Below are 21,000 nucleotides of genomic sequence, written 5' to 3'. Positions count from 1 at the left end.
CATCTTCAGGGAGTTCAAATTCATCAAGAAATGTCTGACAACTGGATCTTTGAGTATAAAACTTCTGTACTTCGATTAAAATTCTCAAGAGCTGAACTATTACTCCAAACATGTTATATAATGTACTACAGAAAATGCATATTTACAGTACTTGTTTGTGAGAATTATAAATATGATTAACTATATCTGATATGACCCACGAGGTAAACCATACCATGTCAGAGTCATTATATTTTAACTCTGACATTATAAATTCTTATCTTTGAAACCTCATCTCTGGGAGAATAATCAACCTTTTGTATCACAGCAGATCAATTCACAAATATGTTCTGTTGTTTTTGTTGGTTTGTTATGCACATTGTGGTGTTGTATCAATAAATTGTATATTGTACATTTAGAATCCATGTGCAAGAGTAGTTAATTGTGTTTGATTCCTAACAGTTGTGAAAGAACTCTTGTTCCAATTTCTAATTGTTTCAGTACATTAAAAACACTCTTATCACCATATCACATGATGACATGAGTGGAGTGTCCAGAAAAGCGCTATGTAAGTGTAAGCAATTATAATATTATTATTATTATTATTATTATTATTATTATTATTATTATTATTATTATTAAGAACATGCTTATTTTCCTTCAACACAAATACACTGCTCTCATAACAACATAACATGAGACATAAAAATAAAAACTTACTCCTTATGGATTTTATGGCTGGACACAATCATCAGCTTACAGATATTGTTCCATGCAAGCTTCCTGCTTTCTTCGGTCAAATCTTCAAAGGAGGAATCTTCACTCACAGCTGCTAAGAGAATTATAGGTTCAAGTACTGCACTTAATGTGCACAATTGTGTTAATCGATGGCCTAATTACAGTATCTACGCTACCTTTCACATGGATATTATAACATTAACCATTCATCTGCTATCTGCTTTACTGTGAAGCTGTCTTATGGAGAAAGAGGGAACGCTTCAGCAGGAGTGTCTTACCTGGGGACAGCTCATTCAGGGAGGCGCTCTGGCTAGGTGTCCTCGACATACTTTGAAACTTGGGTGTTATCCTCTGAGGGTGCGGAGTGGTGAACAACTGCTTGGGCGTTTGTCCAAATTCCAAAATCTGGGTCAGCATTGCTATTTTCTGATCAGTATCTTCGATACTACCAAATAAATAAAAAAAATACAGTATGAGTTCTAGGAATGCCACACCAAATAGAAACATAGTAAATGAAGAAAATGTATTTTACCATATTTTCTTTTAAATTGCTGTTATTTCTATATTAATCACAAGAATATACAGTATTAATGTTTCGTATGTATCCTGTCGTGAATTACTGTTCCGTCCAGGTTGGAGTCTTGCCTTGCTTCAATGACACCATGATGCACTGTACAGTGGCTTTCTGCTATTGGATGGATGGAAGGCATTCACATATAAAGCACTGTTTTCTTTTCCTTTTTTGTCAGTCTATGACTAAAGACCCTGGGGAAACTAAATCCTGGCTAAATCTGCTCGTCTAGACTTTTGGGCCAGCCAAAAAGGTCTGGTCTTGTGCTATATGCCAAGAGCTCGTACTTTCATGACTTTTTGTGTTTTTTTCTAAATGTAAACACAATGTAATAATAGAAGCAAAAACAAAACACAATCCTTATTCTGTTTCTAGATTTCATATCACGGAGCTCGGGTTTCCTGAAACGTCTGTAGTCTACAGTGATAACTCCAACCCTGATAAGGTTTCTGGAACAAATTCAATTTTATTAGATTCCTGGAAGACTAGAAAAATATGATATAATACTATTGAATACACTTGCCCATATCTCTTTTACTACTACAACTGGCAGTAACACATACTAAAGTACCATTTGTTTGTTCACATATAACCAATATAGTTCCCATACTGTATATGTCTGAATCCCTACGGAAACATTTATGGAATTACCTGTCACAGTCCATCCATCCTTCATATGTCAAAGGATGAAACACTGAAATGAAACAAATGAAGAAATGGAAGGGTTATTTTCAGCTACAGTATATCCCCATCCTTCATGGTTTTGCTAATATATGGAATTGGATAGAGAACTGGCATGGTTTATTGAAATTATTTCAGGAATTTAAGTCATTTGTTTTCTTAATGTTCTTTAAATAAAAGTTTAATTGGTACATATTTTGTGTTCTAAATTTCTCCTGAAAACCTCTCACAACAAAAGAAATATCAAGGGTTTGAGGTTTCTTTCTTATTTACTAGCAGAAAACCTTGTTTTACTAACCCAAATGACCTTGTTATTTACCATGAAAATTCAGTGATAATGTCAAGTGGGTCAACTTCTAACATGATGTTTGGGAGTGAAAGAAAAATTCCTCAACACTATTTTGTTAAAGCTCTGCTTCAGTGAAGCAAAATCACAGTATCTTAACTATGATAAGCACTATGGAACATGACAGTAATGTCATTTCCACAAAAAGAATTGTGCATGATGCTACAGTATATTATGTTGTATAGCGCTTATGAAGGAGCTTTGACAATGTTTATTTTTTTAAGTAAAATGTACTGTCCATAAAAACAAATTAAAAAGCAACTTGCAAAATAATGCATACACTTTGTTCTCATTGCTTTCACAACTTTACAGTCTAGTCTGGCATACAGTATGTGTTTGAAAATAAGTTTACTCTGTCAAGGTTAGGTGTCTTGTTAGACATGGTCAGCAATCTTTCAAGATTTCAAGATCAAGGCAGGTGGTGTTTTGTTCTTATGACAAACTACAAGGTACATGTTAAATCCTAAGCAGCCCTGTTGCACATACAATTATGTGCGGCAATGGCATCACTGCTTTTCTGCTTGTATCCGAAGATCAGATCAATCCACTCATGAAGGTGCTCAGAGACATACTGGCTCTCTAAAGCTTTTCGACATTTCTGAAGGAAATCATCTGCATCTGAAAGAGGAGAAGGAATACGTTCATTGCTCTGTACTTAGCTCTGTTCCCATTGCTAGAAGGATTAATGCAACAGTTTTTCATGTGAGAATGTTAACACTTGGGATTTTGAATGGTGCAGGAACCCGAGAAGTGGCAGGTCACTGTGTCGCTGGGAGTCATGAGAGCTCTCACTGCAGGATCTCTGCCGAATCCCAGTCACAGTCGGCTAGTGACAAGCCCCAGGCTTGAGCTAGGATCAGAGAGCTCATCCCCCACACATTAAAGCTACTTGAGCTACCTGAGTGCAGTTAGACAAAATCTCTTTCCATTATTTTATGGAATTAAAATTAAACTCCATGTAAAAATATTACACTGATATTTTTGGTTTAAGAATTCAATTAGCAGTAGTTGAAGATCTGAGCGTTTCTCAATTAAGGCCCAGCGAAACTGTTAATAGTCTAACTGATTTATCCAGATTGTTGTAGTGAATTACTGTATTTTAAAATTAGTCAAGCCCTTTCCAATGACTGGCAAGTTACCAAAACTTTCAGGTGTAAATATGATAAAAACAAGTTTGAACAAATCCAGGCAGACAGCTTTCCATAACTTTCTTCAGAATTTTGGAACTGTTACCATGATCTTGGAGGAGAAAAACTACAACAAGCTACAACATGAGCACCTAACATTTCTAACAACATGCAACACACAAACACACTTAACAACACACAAATTTCTAAAAACATCCCATCCTTTGCAGTATAGATGTTGAAACGCAGACAAATTCTGAATTCGGAAACCACAGCTTCATCTACAGATAAGACATGATATTAATCACAAATGCCTCATTCGTTATAGCAAGCCTTTGATTGATGACCTGAATAGTTCCTCGCTATCAAAACTCAGAAGCACAAATAATACCCAGTGATGGCATTATTCTGATTCTTAATCACTTCCCACCGACTCCAATTTTTAAGATTCGTGCTAGCATATACCACATTGCAAGACCTGTTTTAAGATCTCTTTCTCTCCGTATCCTTATCAAACATTTTAAACATTCTGATAAGAAATGAATGTGGTTTTAGCTTCTGTGGCTAAACATACTTAATGTTTCAACTAAATTAATGTCATCCCTTCTTGTATCTCACAATGTAAAATGTTGAGGTAGAACTCGCTACTTAAGAAAGGCTTAGGTATTTATGTTGACATGTAATTTACATCTCTCAGATATCGCCGAGATGGAATTAAAAAGGCTAAACAATTCTAGTTAGTTAAAAGCAAAAAAAAATTAATTAAGGGACAGTACAACACATAAGTAAGTTCGAATTTAAAACATTGTGCTCAATTTTGGTCACTGCACTCTAGAAACATATTAATGTTCTGGAATCAGTCCAGAGAACAGTAACCAGATACATTCTAGGGCTTAAAGGAATGTTCTACACTGAATGAATGAAGGAACAGAACTTTTTTATTCCTAAACAGAGAAGACTATGAAGGGACTGATACAAGTATTTAATATCCTCTAAGGCACTGACAAAGTCCACCCAGCAGATTTCTTCAGAATGAATGAATGAGTCTGAAGACACAAGCTGAAACTATGTGGAAGAGCATTTACAACCAAGAACAGGGTCACTTTTTTACAAAGTGGGTTGTGGAAGTATTAGCACAAGTTACCCAGCCATGTTGTTGAAGTCGATACCCTGTTTTCTTTATTATTTCTAATTACCACATGGGCTTAATGAGCTGAATGGCCTCCTCTCATTTGAAACCTTACTCATGTTCACAAACACATCTGAAAAGTAACTGTGTAATACTGGGCTCCCCAATTTTGGTCCTTGAGAAATGTAGACATTGCAGGTCTCTTAAAATCATCAGTGGCACAAAAAGCTCAAAAAGAGGGTTAGAATAGGTGAACTGAAGTTTAAAAAAGATTAATTCACTGGCCCTATACAGGTCAGATCGTGCCGATGTGCTAAAGAGACCTGCAAAACCAGCCTGACGGCTGTCCTTGAGACGCCGACTTGGGAGAGCCGATGAGCTCAACAGAATGGAGAAAGTCTCTCTACTGATATTTGTGATGTCTCAGTGCCTTTACCTGATGCCCAAGGAGGAAGCAAGACATCTCCCACCATCTTTCCGCCTTGCCTCTTCCCCAGGTTCAGGCTCAGGCTGTTCACCAAGAAACTGGAATCACTCCCGTAAAACTCAGGAATCAACTACAAAACAGTATTAATAACAGTCACAACAATCATTACATTTATGAGCACTTTTCAAGAAACCCAGAGCACTGAAGATGCAGTCAGGACCGCTAATTGGACGCGCGTTGCCACAAGCACAAGATGAGTTACAGCTGGCGTTCATTTCTCTAATCAATGACGCTATGTTTTATCTTCTCCTGTGCAATACTAATTCGTGACTGAAAAATTACAGACTTCTTTAATGGTCCAGGAGATTTTAAAGATTAGTTCCCCACAGCGCAAAGTAAGAATTTACCTGTCTATCAATTAAACTTCAGATTACAGTTGTAATATACTGTATATTACACCATAATACCTACATATTTGTACAAAACATATAATATTTATCATTATTCAATTGTGCTGGAAAATCTTAACTTGATATCTCAATTCTGGTACTTTAGATGATTATCAAAGAGCAGACAGTAAATTTGTATACTTTTTTTATTTGTTTACAGACTCTTTTACAATCTGTACACTAACAAAATCATTTTCTACTTCAATGTTTGCTTCTTACAGAGCTGAAAAATAATTCATTAAAACTGTAAGTAATCATGAACCTGTAAACAATCCTGATCCATCAAATCAGCATTGTAAAAAAACTGTAAAATATCCATTTTCAATAAAATTTCAAAATTACTCATACCTTTTACCTTTCTTTATTTGTGTTGCATTTAAACAAAACTTTTATCTAAAACAACAGCAATACTGTTCTGTGTATCTCTGTACATTTTAGTTTTAAAATAGTCAAATATAAAAGTATACTGCCATCTGTTGGACAAGTATGGAATTACTAAAAGTAATCACTAAAAGTCACAAGGCCTATCCTAAACTTGAAGAAAATAGTAGCAGACAAACATATAAACATAGTAGTGAAAAAACACTACTTGTTAATCAATATAATTTATCTACATTTATCAGTATGTACCCAGGCTAATTTCTTTTATAACCCACAATATGCAAGAGTTGGCCTTTGGAAGCAAAGGTATTGGAGAAAACTTTTACCTCTTTAAAGTCAGTTGCTCCTTCTAAGCAGTTTTTCCAAGTTTCGGCTATACTGAATAAATAGCATTAACATGACATTAATTTCGATAAATATACTGCTGTCTATGCACTGATATTTAAAGATGAGTATAACAGCAAGAAACTATGTTTACTGAAATGTACACACTGTGAAAAAGCAGATATACTGTTTCAGACATCCTCACCAACAACATTTTTTTAGATTTCTATAAGGCATATACTGTAAACATCAACATATCTACTGTACGTACAGGTAACTGAAAAAGCATCACTGCTGTTCACAAAACGTGGCTACAAGAGGGCGTAAGCACCACGACAAGCCCTATAACAAAGTAGTTTAAGTCTAACATTAGGTTTTCACTGTTTAAAACTTTATGCTGAAATGACACGCGCTACAAAGATGCAACCGTTTAATTTTAAAGCAATCTACAAAAGACATTTTTAAAATCAGGTCAGCAACTAGCTAAACAAAACTACAACAAATAAGAACAATGAAATATGAACATAAAAAACCTTGATGAGACAAAGACAAATGCAGGGACAATAAATTACTCAAGCAAAGCAGACTGAACATTTAGCATACCTGTTAAACATTCTGTCTGCATGGTCATACCGCCCATTCTGTAAACACAGCATGTGCTCGGGAGCTATGAAAAACAACAAATGAATGAGAAATGACAATTTTTTAAACTGTTAACATGTTCAGTTTCTGATTATCTGGATTTCTGCAAAAGGTCTACTTAGAAATAAAATACATCACAAGAATCAACATTGATCTTAATGTAGGCGTTACCATCATGAATAGTAGTTCAAGTGGGTAGCTACATCAGTACAAAGGAACAAATAAAGGTTTATTCAATGCTGAAAAGAGAGGAAAAGAAAGACAACATTTCAGCTGTGGAGTCTTCTTTAGGTGTGAGAGAGAGATTAGAAAACGCTCTGGGTTTTTCCTTTCTCTCTCACACCTGAAGAAGGCTCCACAGCAGAAACGCTTCATTTCTTTTCTTCTCTGTTCAGCGTCGAATAAACCTTTACTTGTTCCATCGTGGATGGTAACCGAGTTTGGTCAGCCAGGAGTTTAATCTTCACCATATGGATTAGTTGAAAAAAATCACCATCAAGAGATATCAGAGGACCTCAGAAAACAGGAGGAGATCCTCATTTGCCTGGAGAGGATTCCATAACAATTTCTAGTTTTGTATTGCACCTCATCAGATAAGATACACAGGACCAGTCCTGCCTAAATCCCCCCAAGAGCAGCCTGGATAATCATTCAGAAAATCACAAAGAACCTTAGAGTAACATCTAAGGATCTGCAGGTCTCTCACTGTGGCTAATGCCATGATCATGCCTCATCCATCAGGAAAAGACAGAACGGGAATGGTTTTCATGGGAGGATAGCCAGGAAAAAAACACTGAAAAACAACACTGCCACCTGCCTCACATTCACCAAAGTGCACCTGGAGGACCCATAAAATTCCTGGAATAATGTTCTCTGGAAATGTTTTGTGTGGCAAAAACCAATGAATGCCCTGCAGTACAAGAACCTCATTTTGACCATCTCACATTGCCAGGACCTGGACAGCCTGTCATGTTTGTTTGAATTCACATTCTCCGGAATGTGAGGTAATCCATTCATCAGCTGAAGCCGAGCTGATAGTGGGTGATATAATGTCATGTCATTTACCAAACCGCTTTATACCATGTGATGTCGCGGAAAGCTGGAGTCTACCCGGCAAGCAGCAAGGCAGGGTACACCCTGGACAGGGTGCCAGTCCATCGCAGGGCAAGTTCAAGCCCATCATACATGGGGACAGTTTGGAGGCCACGGGAAAGGCAGAGGGGGGAAATTTGGCCCTGACACTGGGATAACTCCCTACTCTTATCAAGAAATCCCCAGGGATCTTTAATGACCACTGAGAGTCTGGACCTTAGTTTAACGTCTCATCCAAAAGACAGGGGTTATATAACGATCCTAAATAGATAATCAGAACTACAACAGAATGGGGGAAAAAGAAAGTTTGCATTTTGGACATAAACAGAAATGATCTGGCAGGAACTGTAGCAAGCTCTTCCTATAAGGAAACCCTCAAATGTCAACAACATGACTCGTCTGTAAAAAGGAATGGGCCAAAATTCATAAGAAACTAATACAAGACACTGATATATAGTTAGAGGAAGCATTTACTGTCGGATCATTTTTTCAAAATTAAATAATCCAAATACAGTATACCTTATGTCACTGTGTTCTATGTTTAATCACCTTATCTTAACCTTTTATTAAGACTTTCATGAAGACCTTATTACATTTTAGGTCTAAGATAAATGAGAATACTGACCAACCTAGGAGTTTCACAGTCTTTTTCTCTGCCCTGTAGGATGAGCCTATGTCATCCACCACTGTAGAGTGATATGTATCCACCAGTTGAGTGATATGCTGGAGCCCTTAGGTACCAACAGCCACACAGCACGTCAGGAAGAAAAATTAGAAAATATTTCACCAGTTCAGTTAAGGGGGGATTTCAGGGAGGCCAGATTGTGGAAGACTAAAGTGGAACAGAGTACCACAGTTCACACCTGTACTCTTACAGTGTTATAGGATTTTTAATAAACCAGTTGCCAGGATCTTGGCTTAATGACGTATCCAGAGGACAGCTCCACCTACTGTACAACTCAGTGTCCCTGGTCATTGTACTGGGGGCACTGTTTTCTAGATGTTGGTCTTCAGGGAACAGCGTCACCTACTGGTCTACCAGCGTCATTTTCAGGATCAACCTGATTTTTCTTAGAGGGCTCCTATCCCAGTACTAACTATGCCCAGCCTTTCTTAGCTTTTGAAAGTAAGTCTGTAAAGATACAAGCAAAAGTAATGAGGAATAAGCAACGAAATGTGAGGATCATAAGGATAGACGTACCCACTCTCACAAGGTAGAAGAGCACATAACCAGGTGAGGAATAATGGCTTCCATACATGAACTTTGGCTCTGGCATATCTCTGTAACGGACCTGGACAAAAAGAAAAACACAGCTAAGTGCACTGCTTTGCAAAGGCCTCAGGTGCCTTAAACACAATCCAGAGTCAAAATCTGTATATATTATCACAACAATTAATTTAATGATGAGTGATATATACAAGCTTAATTGTGTGGGAGAGGAAATCAAGTCTGTGACTCAGCAATCACACTGATCAGGATCTTCAAAAACTGGATCACAGAAACTCAAGATACATGAGCAGATAATACAGAGTGAGTGTTGCAGAAAGTAATCTGTCCGCTTTACCAAAAAGAAAATAGGTGACTCTCTATCAAATGTTTCTCAACATTAACTTCATCCGTTCCTCTGTACACATTCATGTTAAAAGGCTGCTTTTTGTATACAACTTACTTGTATAACTCTAACAGGATATATGGTCTGAAAACAAATCTACAGCAATCTTTAACTGAAAATGCAGATATTTTGTGTTTTCACAAAAGCATGAAAATAAATTAGTGAAAAGAGTAAGACAATGAAAAATGCCTAACCCTTTTGGCACAGCAATTGATATATACTATAGGTACCAGCATATAACTTATCCCGCAATGTGAAAACTATCACTTGACACTTTTGTTATTTTCTATATATGTTTACGTTAAACTGGTGCTATAATCAATTATTTGGTCAATAACAATTATACCTGTGTAATTCTTAATCAGCAAATCACATTTGTAATGTAATTGTATTTTTAACCATATATGACCCTTTGCACACTGGTTTATTTGCAATCATGTAATTCAAATTATTGAATAGTATGCTTATACTATATTTCAAGAAACTTCATGATTGAAACAGCAGATGTGATCCACATACATCATTAGCCTAATTTCCATAAACTTTTAAGGAACAAAACTGCATTTTGCAAACAAAAGAACTCTACTTACTTGAGACAGCAGCAGTATAATTTAATTATATTTAAATGAAAGTATACATGGCACACTAATTATTAGCTGTATATAGCAATGCCTTACCAAGCTTAATTCAAAGTTATGCATTACTTTTCACACCAAACTATTATCATGCTGTCATATTCTCATATTTAAAACCATAGTAGATGATCCCAGAGGCAGGTGACCTCCCTTGGTAACTTCAAATATGTGGCAAAAGCACAATGGTACAAAGATTTTAGGATCCTGCAAACTCTTGCTCAACGACTTCAATTCTACAAAGGAAAATTGCAGTTACAATTATGGATTATTAAAATAAGTGTTCCACCAATTCATTTCTTTGAATCATTGATATGGTATTGTTTTATTCATAGCTGCAGTGACTTCAATTAAATCTCACAAGCTGTCATGTGTCCGGATGTTTGTTAATTTTCAAGATGTTACATTTTATATGTTTGTGATATACAAAGACCCAAGGCAGAACAGAATGGCAAAGTCTTCAAAGAGAAAATGTACAGTATATTCACGAGAATATTAAAAATAAAATGAACCTTGTGCCTCAAGCAGAGACTGATGCAGACTCTGACTCATAAGGTTGATATATGTATCTCACCCCTTGAAAAAGCATGGGAAAACTTTACAAATCCACTATGTTAGAGACTTAGCCTTAACCCTTACACTAAACCCATGTTTAAGATATGGATCAGGGTTTGGATAAAGATGGATTATGTGTTTAAAACTAAACTACTGACATCAGGAAGAATAAAGGGTTTATAAAGCTTGGACCTCACCACTCACCTGATCTTAAGCACCATCGAGTGATGAACTTTATTTAAATGTGTATGAGTGAAATGAGTGAACAAGTCTGTGTACCTGTGGTTGCTAACATGGGGGTTTCATGTTAGGACAGTGGTTAAGATTTGGGAAAGTTTTATCATTACCTCCCTTTTTATTCCTATTGTTTTAATATTTAATTAATTGTAGCATTTATGTTTTCTGTGATGTATATTCTTATGTATGATTCTTTTTAATATTATGTAAGGCAGGGCTGCTTCAGCACAGAAGGAAGCATAGATTGTTAATATTACTTATATCATGAATTTGATATTATGATTATAGCAATATCAAGATTAAATCTTTAAATCGTTTCTATAAATCTATACTATACATTCTTAAAACTGAACCTACAGTACCTTAAGAACAGTTAAATATAACCTAAGAACAGTTCAGTACCAAAAAAGAGACTTGTGTACTAATTCTTTCCAGTATAATGACTTAAATCACAATCGTCAATTTGAGTTTTTAAAAATATTGTATCCAAACTGGTCTTTCTGTGAAGTTAACCCTAAGCAAACCTAAGCGAGGCTCCTGACACTGGGTTAGGATTGAAGCTCACTACTGCAGTCTTGGAGCCACTTAAAAGAACGCTTACCAACAACCGCTCCAGTCTTTCTTTATTCAGCGCGCCAATTGGCTTGCTCAAGTCTCGAAATGTGTCAGGATTCATCAAATCTAGTGAAAGGAAACAAAAGACAGCTTTACAAAAAAGACTGAATTTCCGAAAAGGCATTTGAAATTATTTTGAACAACAATTTTACACTTCCTGGATGAAAGAACAGAAAGAAAATGAATACGAAACACTGTAACAGATTAAATACAATATTTAAATTGTATAGATTTCAAAGTACAAAAAACATATAGAAATGTCATTTTTATTGCTTTCTCTAATGTAGCTTAGCAAGTTTAGAATGTGAGATTTTAGAAAATGGCTTTCTGAGAATGAAGAGATGAAACCATTCCTTGGTAAGGACCAATCTTATTTTTTGCTTTATAAACAACAAACCTTTATCCACCACATTAGCCTGTCACTGTCTGATGGGAGAAAACGGAAAGGTCTGGAGTTTCAGTCACAGGGCTCCAGACTGCTACTGAAATGGTGGCAAATGGTGACAAAAATAAGAATTTGTGACAATAATTTAAAGTCTAGTCGCCATTAGCGATAGATACCAAAATGTTGTTAATTTGTGTGCATATGTGGTCAAATTTCATCTGGTGATGAGGTGTTACTTAATTACATCTTTAGAGTGCAGGCCTTATACGTCTCTTCATTACAGCACAATGTTGTTGGTTATGAAGCACAATGTTGTTGGTTAATGTAGAAAGCTAAGAAGCTACGCACTAGAACACAGGCTACTGCAAAAGTTCCCCACGCTGGCTGATCTGCTAACAATGGCGAAGCGTAAAATGACAGAATATTTTTTCACAGTTTGATGCATCTCTTTCCCGGTGGATCTTCAACCACTGCAATGGATCCTCAAAATTCATCCAGCGAACTTAATGTGAGCAAGGAGGACAGTGCATCTGAACAACCGTCTACTGTAAATCGAGCAATTAATCCGTCAACAGGTCTGAACGGCACTTCAGAACTTCGTGGCTTTTGGAATTTGCCTCAGCACTGTGGCATGTTAGGCACTGTGCCTCAGACAGAACAAATTTGACCTGTGAATCCTGTTCCTCTTGTTTGCATTGCCAATAACTACACCACATTGTTTTTAATTGCATTCTGCTTGCCCATCTTGTCTGTTCTGTTTTCTGTACGTCTTTTGATTCCTTCACCTTTTTCTGTGCAGTTTCTTTTGTAGACTGACAGCAACTCGTGTTTCTCCTAGGACTCTGGTTTAGATCAGTATTACCAGGCTGAAAGGTCTTGTGAATGCAGCAGGTCTAAACAGGTTATAAGAATACATCATTCGATATTTGAAAAGGACACGGTTTACATTTTGTGCTGACACCAACCAGTAACAAAGGCCATGGGAATTCTTCAGTTCTGAGAACTGCTTTCCAGTCATCCACGCCTTTATCCCCCTTACTGGGTTTACACTTGAGTTATTGGATATGTGAGTTGTAATACATACACCTTTATCTATCATATCTTAGTACAAAGCTGTGCAACACCAAGATTTCATTTTGCAATTTAGATTCTGAACCAAAGTGCAAACGACAAACCTTTGGTCCCATCCTTCCACTCTGGTTACGCATTAAATTTGCATTCAATGCAAACCTACTGAAAACAGGTGAAAAGGTTAAGAAATCATGCAATCTACACTGTTACTCTGATAGTCACAATTATCATAATTTCTTTCTGCTCAGTGAGTCACCGCTGAAGGGCATACCAGTCAAAAGTATTTGTGACTCTCATTGCAAACATTCACATCCTCAGAACACTTTTAAGTATTAACTTAGTTAAATCATGTCTAAATTCATGGAACAAAGATGTTTGCTTATGTGTTTTGCTTGTTTTTCCTTTATCCCATTATGCAAACATCCTCTTGCAGAGCTCCAATACAAACATAGTAGATACGATTGAAAAAATACCCTCCTAAATTTAGGTTTGAACTCAACACACAAGCTTATCTTCTTTTAAATCTATGTCTCCTTCCATTTTCAATCGTCTTATCCTGGTGTTGGTTACAGTGGCAGCATGACAAGAGGCAGAACCAGGCAACTTTATCCTCACCTACAGATTTCCACTTTCCAAAATAAAGAAGTGTCCCACTAGTGTGTCCCGTTTTGGCTACAAGGTTTCTGCCAAGTGTGACTGGCCCGAAAGAATCTGGGTGGGATTATCCTGGAGGTTAGGCCCGGCTCAACTGGCTCATTTTAGTCTAGAGAAGCGTCTATCTGAAACAGCTAAATTATTCAGCGTGTCTCAAGAGAAAAAGGCCACCAACAGCCCTGTAAAGATACCTCATGTACCGTGAATCTGTCCTTTCAGAAGTTACTATTACAATTTGGATCAAACTGTATACTGAGACCTTCAGCTGAGAACTGCAAGCCCTTTTCATCCTGAAACACTAACAACACCGCACCTATCCACTGGCCAAACGTACACTCCCACATGCCATCGCACAAGAACCCACTAAGGACAGCTGCTCCTCCCTCACCTCAGAAAAACAATCCACTTTTTTTCCGGGAGAGAACATGACATCTATTTGGAGAAGATTCTCATCATCCCCGATACTTCAAATTTCTGTAAGGTGAGGTACGTAAAGAACAAGACTTCAATGTTGTCCATCTCAGAGTGAGTGTGGGTAAGCAATCCACAAGCTGAACCCAAGCCTGGCTTGTTTCGAGAAAAATCTGAATGAGATCCTCACATCCATTACAGCAGCTACTAACAACCAAATGGGCTAGATGCGCCAAATGGACTCTAATTTATAACCTTTCTTTTTTTCTGAGGAATCTTGCCCAAGCCTGCTGCCTTACTAGTATGAAGACAGTTTATCACTGTAGTGATCTTACTGAATACTTCTAGGCCAGCCTCCTCATAGGAAGGCACCTTGATTGGTTTGAGGAGTTCCTCACAGTATTTTCTCGTATTTCTTTATTAACTTCAGTATTTACCAACTTTGACAATGCAGGAAATGTTTTTTTGACCCATTATAAGGCACTGAATGAACACAGCCCTGGGGACATCTCACCCATTTAAAGGCACTGCTTAGAAGACCTCCTTCTTTGCCTTGATAGATTCTCTTCCTCCAATGTCCGCTTCTCCACAACACAATACAAGGCCACAACACAGTGGGAAAGTAACCACCCTCATTACAGACGTTTGGTTCCAGAGTCAAAGTTATGGTTTGGAAGTGAGTCTGAATATTTCTAATTGTTACCTTCCTCCCGGGCCCTCAAGCTTTGGGGTTACCTTCCTGAACCCTTCCCTCCAAAAATGAGGTACTCCATACCCAATGGTCAGTCTCCATTGTCATGACTTGGTCATAATCCACCCTCTTGCTGCCACACTGCCCTTGTCCTGAGCCTCAGCCTTTGTCTTATGGGTAGTAAACCCACAGTCTTGCTGCATGGAGCCGTGTTTTGCTCTCAGTCCCTGACAGGCTACGTGGGTAATCCGTTGAGCTAAGCTGGCGAATACCCGATCAGACCGCATAGCTATGGGGTTCATCGGACTATGCAAGTCACTCCACCACTGCGAGGTAATAATTCTCAGAAGAGCTTCCTCTTAGTATGTGAGGAAGTAGCCCAGACCACTGAGCTGTTTTATGATATTCTAAAAACAACAGGTTTACAGAATGGGTTAAGACTGGGTTTATAGCTCATTCTATAATGATATAATTCTATAATACGGCCAGCAGCCATATCACCCTGCAACTCACAACTGGCAACTCACTGAAGCTAAGCAGGTGTGAGCCTGGTCAGTACCTGGATGGGAGACCTCCTGGGAAAAACTAAGGTTGCTGCTGGAAGAGGTGTTAGTGGGGCCAGCAGGGGGTGCTCACCCTGCGGCTCATGTGGGTCCTAATGCCCCAGTGTAGTGACGGGGACACTATACTGTAAACTATACTGCACCATCCTTCGGATGAGACGGAAAACCGAGGTCCTGACTCTCTGTGGTCATTAAAAATCCCAGGGTGTTTCTCGAAAAGAGTAGGGGTGTACCCCGGCATCCTGGCCAAATTTCCCCATCGGCCTTTATCAACCATGGCCTCCTAACAATTCCCCTCTATAAATTGGCTTCATTACTCTGCTCTCCTCCCCATTGATCGCTGATGTGTGGTGAGCATTCTGGCGCACTATGGCTGCCGTCGCATCATCCAGGTGGATGCTGCACATTGGTGGTGGTGGAAGGGAGTCCCCATTACCTGTAAAGCGCTTTGAGTGGAGTGTCCAGAAAAGCGCTATATAAGTGTAAGCAATTATTATTATTATTATTATTATTATTATAATGCTTATTCTCAGAAACTCTAAGACACAAATGGATAATTTATGGAAATTCCATCTGTAAATAGATTTTACTATACAGTATATAGCTGTTTATGTCACTTACCAAGTTCTGCACTGTTGTAATCAGCTATTACCCATGGAAAGACAGGATACTGTGAAAGATCATTACAAGTCCTATCTGCCAGATTGTTGAGGTGTAAGAGGTACTGGTAATTGCTGATATGTCCTCTCTGCCACTGTAGCATGTAGCTCTCGGCAGTGTGTTCCACCATGTGGTTTTCTGGTGAGATAATGTTCAGTCATGTAACAATGTGATAAAGCAGGTATTTTGCCAAATGTTGTATACAGTAGCATAGGAGCTACACTCAAGACTTACTGTAGCTTGCAAAAGTATATTCCATGCAAAATTATTTTTTTAAATGAATTGAAAACAGAAACCTTTTCTTTACATAAAGGGCTGTGAAGATCTAGAACAAACTACCATGCAATAGTTTTAAGACAACTCCCCAACATCTTTCAAGATGAGATAAGTTATTAAGCATTATTAAGCATTATTAAGCAAAGTGAATTTGTCCTTATTTAACATTCACGATACAAATCAGAATTCATTTAAAATGACATACCACCCCTGCAAAAAGTACTGTATACAGTACACAGTTACAGACGTTTTCACTGGACCACACATGAACTGACCTAGAAAAGTAGCAATGTAGTAGTAAAGTTCGTCTCTCTCACTGGTTTTATAAAACTTCAAATATATGTCTGAACAGAGATCATTTTCAGTGCAAAAGACTTCAAGTCCCTGAAAAGAAAAAGAGGAAGCCTATTAAAAAAGAAAACAGACACGAGAAAGCAAAAACAAGCAGCATGCATTTAGGTCTGTAAGTACTGTGATAAATGATACTCTGATTTTGGCTGAGTTTTAACTCTTGTGTTGTTAATCCCAAAATTTGAAAGACTTTTACTGTACTGTACATACAATAGTTCTAGTGACCTTGTCTCCATAATAATAGATAGATCACTGCCACCCAGTGTAGAATGCCTAAATATAGCGTTGCTGCCTCACAGCACTGCAGCTTTGGGTTCAATTCCCAGGGTGCAATCTGTGTGTGTGGAGTTTGTATGTTCTCCCTGTGTCTGTCTGGGTTTCCTCCGGGTGCTCTGGTTTCCACCCACAGTCCAAAGACACACAAAAGTAGGTTATGTGGCTTCTAGGGAAACTGGCTCTGGAGTGAGTGTGAGCGTGTTTGTGTCTCTGTGTCCCCTGCAGTGGACTGGTGTCCTGTCTACGGTGTATCCATCCTCGCAGCCATTGCTTGCTGGGATGGGCTCTGGCTCGCTCACAATTCTATATTGGATAAAGCGGCTAGAAAATGGCTGGATCTCTAAATATATACAACACATAAAACATAATGCTGTTGTTATAGGTATACAAAGGCATATTGCTGTGCCCAGTTCTCCATCCATTTGCTTCTATACAAAATATAGAGACAGTGAGAGGTTTATTCAAATTGGGCCCAGATTAACTCAAAGCTCCACCTAGCAATCACAAATTACAAATCGGTGACTGATGGAAAGTTTCCACGGAGCTGAAAAAAGAAGCATTAAGCAAAACGCAAAGGGTTTGAAGAAACTGATTGCCTTGCTACTTTCTGTGAAATGGATATTTAAAATTAATTAGTTTCTGCGAGAAATAGGCATCACTCCAGATTAAGATACAAACATATGGTAATTCACACAGCAACCAAATTGTAATTATTTCTGACATATCCACTGAACGATTCTGAATGCAACATGATGGTTCCACAAAAGCAATCTGATGGAAATGTATCTGCATGCAACATTAATCAATATACAGTAGATGCTTCCCAGTTACAGCAAAACTATACACTGATGTTTAGTCAGATTTAATGCAGACTGTATCTACACTCACCAATGGTATCAGACTATGTCTTCTCTTGTAGATGCGCCTCACACTGTGAAGCTTAATTTGTACCACAGGTTCCTAAAGGTAAACATGGCAACATTTAATATAGTTCAGGTGGGTATCTGCATCAGCATGCGTAGTCTGCAAAGGAACAAGTAATAGGTTTATTCCATGCTGAAAAGAGAAGAGAGAAAACACAACATTTCGGCTATGAAGCCAAAGGGCTTCACAGCCAAAATGTTGTGTTTTCTCTTCTTTTTTTCAACATGGAATAAACCTAACATTTAATATACATGTATTTCAAGACACAGAAGGGCCAGAAGTGTCCATTCACAATTAAATACAATGCTTCAGGCAAACCTAAACTGATGTGTATACATTTATAAGTGCTTAAACAATTAACAGCCAAAAAAAGTGGTCTTTAAACAAGCCTAAATAGTTGACATTAAGAGAATATAATGTTACAAACAAATGAAAGTCATTTGGCCCATTTAGGTCATTTAATTGTAAAAAAATATTTTGTCTGGTAAAATAAGGCAATCCTGTTTCTTTTAATTTTATTTTGAGTCACGTTTATTATAGTTTATTTCCTTAGTCTGTACTGATTGCTATGTTTTAATTTAGCATCCATCCCACTGAAACACTAGACTTCCTTTCTACTTGAAGATTTTTTTTATTTTTAGAAATGCAGTAACATCATATACAGTAAATGCTACCCACACACACTACAGATCATACATTTTGATCTTTAAGCAAAACACGGTTTTCAAGTTAGGAGATCAAAGGGATTTTTATAACTTATTTTAAATCTCTGACAACGATTGCATTTATTTCATCATTGAATGCATCTTCACTGGCATGAACAGATATTCTCCACTTTAAAAAAATCACAAGAGTATAAGACAGGAGACACAGTAGCATTGCAATTAGTGCTGCTGCCTCACAGCAGCTCCTCAAGTCTTAGGTCCTGGGGTTTAATCCTGGACTGACACCTTGTCTCTGGAGTTTGCATGTTCTCTCACATTCAGGTGAATGGCACAGCTGCCTAGTACCCTGTGCTTCTGTGATAGGCTCTGAGTAGACTCACCAGGGATATGGCTTTTTGCTAGTAAGGTACTGTAATTAATAACCCCACTGGGCAGAATTTTTAATTGCATTATCGGAAAATATTTCCATCAAGGATTCTTCAGAAACCAAAGAATTAACTTTGGAAAATATACGATTATGCGAAAGAAACATCTACACTTTCACTATACACTGTTGTTGGTTGCTAAGAAAAAAATAATACATTTCTGCAACATTACCCCTTGTTTTTCAATAGTACAAAGATCAATCTCTACTATTCATAAAGGTTGGAAAGCTTTTTCAAGGCACTGTATTTTGGGAAAATGTTTCTAATATTACATCAATACCTTTTTTCCTACCATTTTATTGGTACTTTGCAGCAGCATTCGCTAAAAGTAAATCTTAATGGTTATTTGTGGCCTCCTAATTTCTTCGGATGAATACCAAAACATCCATGACAAGATGCGAGCCATATGAAATTTCCCATTTAATAACCATAGCAGAATTGGCTCAGTTGTAACACATAAAACATATTTTCAATTTGACATCTACCCAGAGACAGAATCTGAGTCTTACTGTAATTACATAATGCTTCAGTCACCACAATAAAAGCACTGGCCTGAATAATTAAAGAAGTAACTAGAAAACGCATTTAGCAATTTAACTCCATCCCACAAATGAGTAGTAAAGTCAAAGGCTTGGCTAGGCATACTTTGTCAATTGCCTTCCCAGAACTCTCCTGGATTCCCTTTCCTTTTATACTGAGAAATAACATGAAACCACAGATTAGAGCAGGGAGTCTCCACATCTGAGCCAGTCAAATGCCTCTGTTGTGCAATTTAATTTCCCTATGAACAATTTCAGATTTTCCATTTTAATGTTATTAATGGTTTATAACAAGACAAGAAAAAGGTTAAGAATGATTTCATACAAATGAAGGTGTTTTATATAAATTAAGGCTGTCTCGTCCAGGGTGGACCCTTCCCTGCGCCTGTTGCTTGCTGGGATAAGCTCAGGCTCCCCTGTGACCAGGAAGTGCTTACAAAATGGATGGAAGGACAGAACATGACAACTAGCATTGTGAATGGCCCCTTTATAACTGAGACTGCTCTATTTACAAAAAGGCTATAGTCCATCTGTTCTTGTGCATAAAAAAATCTTTTATCGTTTTTTTCAGCACAAGAAAATGACTCACTGGATAACCGCAGAGTGGCTGAAAGTAGAGGTTTTCATCAGTTATACACACGTGTCCTGGGTTGGTCACTAGCGGATTCACCATTTCAGCCTTGCATTCCATGTGAGGCTGCTCAGAAACACTCTGAAAGCTTAAGACAAAAGGACAAGAAAAAATATGACTTTTTTAGAAGTATTTTATACAAATTAAGGTGTGTTTCCTCTAATGTTTCCTCAAAAGTTTCCTTTTTATTCTGAGTCTGATGATATAATAATTTAACATTTTTAATTTAATAGCACTAAAATACTCAGTATTTTGTTTCAAGATGAGTTTATGTGCACTCTTTTCCAAACAGGATTAGACTGTTTAAATTTAATCCCTATCATCACTGCTGAAGAGATCAAGCACTCCTTAAACCAGCTAGCTCATCCTTCCTCATGACAAAAGGAATGTATAAAAAACAAAACAATACCTGTTCTTGTCAAAAGATGTTCTAGCTAACCGTGACTGCAGATTGGCAGCAATCTAGAATACAAATACAATTTATTTTTTCTACAGCAGTAATGAAATAATTTTAAAATGTAGCTATCACTGTTACACAAAACCCCAAAACAATTGAGGTACAAACATTGAAAATCTTCATCTGGTTTTACAGCTTAAAGATATAAAAGTTGAATGTCTCAGGCTATGAACATACTGGTTTAGACTAAACTATAAGGGACCTCATGGGGAATAAGGTCCATGAGCATGAATTAGTCTTATTCTTATTTTCAAATATGTATAATGTTGATGTATGTTTATATATGTGGATTTAAAGGATGAAAAATGGAAAAAGTCCTTGTTCTACAAAAATAAGACCATTATCTCATTTATGTCTCAGTGTACAGTACCTTATCCCTTACTTATCTTACTTATCCCACTTTCACTTAATACTCAAAGACAAGGGATGTAAGCCAAAAAAGCATATGCTCAATTAGAAATGTACACTTTACAAAAGCACTTC

The 21,000-nt window shown here is 37.4% G+C and overlaps 1 protein-coding gene across 5 annotated transcripts in view; it reads right to left on the bottom strand.

Annotated features, from left to right (window-relative positions):
- nsmaf (neutral sphingomyelinase (N-SMase) activation associated factor) overlaps positions 1-21,000 on the bottom strand; it is a 43,140-nt gene that overhangs the window by 12,373 nt on the left and 9,767 nt on the right. For 3 of the 5 annotated variants that reach the window (XM_088642383.1, XM_088642384.1, XM_088642381.1), the window contains exons 9-22: positions 20,470-20,522; positions 20,019-20,148; positions 17,765-17,836; positions 16,525-16,633; positions 15,935-16,111; positions 11,525-11,604; positions 9,088-9,178; positions 6,756-6,819; positions 6,155-6,206; positions 5,008-5,128; positions 2,802-2,933; positions 1,940-1,982; positions 996-1,162; positions 700-811 (exon numbers count right to left, since the gene is read on the bottom strand). In XM_088642383.1, coding sequence (XP_088498509.1) covers positions 700-811; positions 996-1,162; positions 1,940-1,982; positions 2,802-2,933; positions 5,008-5,128; positions 6,155-6,206; positions 6,756-6,819; positions 9,088-9,178; positions 11,525-11,604; positions 15,935-16,111; positions 16,525-16,633; positions 17,765-17,836; positions 20,019-20,148; positions 20,470-20,522 — 1,403 coding nt within the window. The remainder of the gene's footprint in view (positions 1-699; positions 812-995; positions 1,163-1,939; positions 1,983-2,801; positions 2,934-5,007; positions 5,129-6,154; positions 6,207-6,755; positions 6,820-9,087; positions 9,179-11,524; positions 11,605-15,934; positions 16,112-16,524; positions 16,634-17,764; positions 17,837-20,018; positions 20,149-20,469; positions 20,523-21,000) is intronic. The other 2 variants (XM_088642385.1, XM_088642382.1) reach the window with 1 other exon arrangement.

Source organism: Lepisosteus platostomus, chromosome 8 (assembly GCF_059453375.1).
Source record: "Lepisosteus platostomus isolate fLepPlt1 chromosome 8, fLepPlt1.hap1, whole genome shotgun sequence".
Classification (NCBI taxonomy): Eukaryota; Metazoa; Chordata; class Actinopteri; order Semionotiformes; family Lepisosteidae; genus Lepisosteus; species Lepisosteus platostomus.
This window is presented reverse-complemented; position numbering and strand designations above follow the sequence as displayed.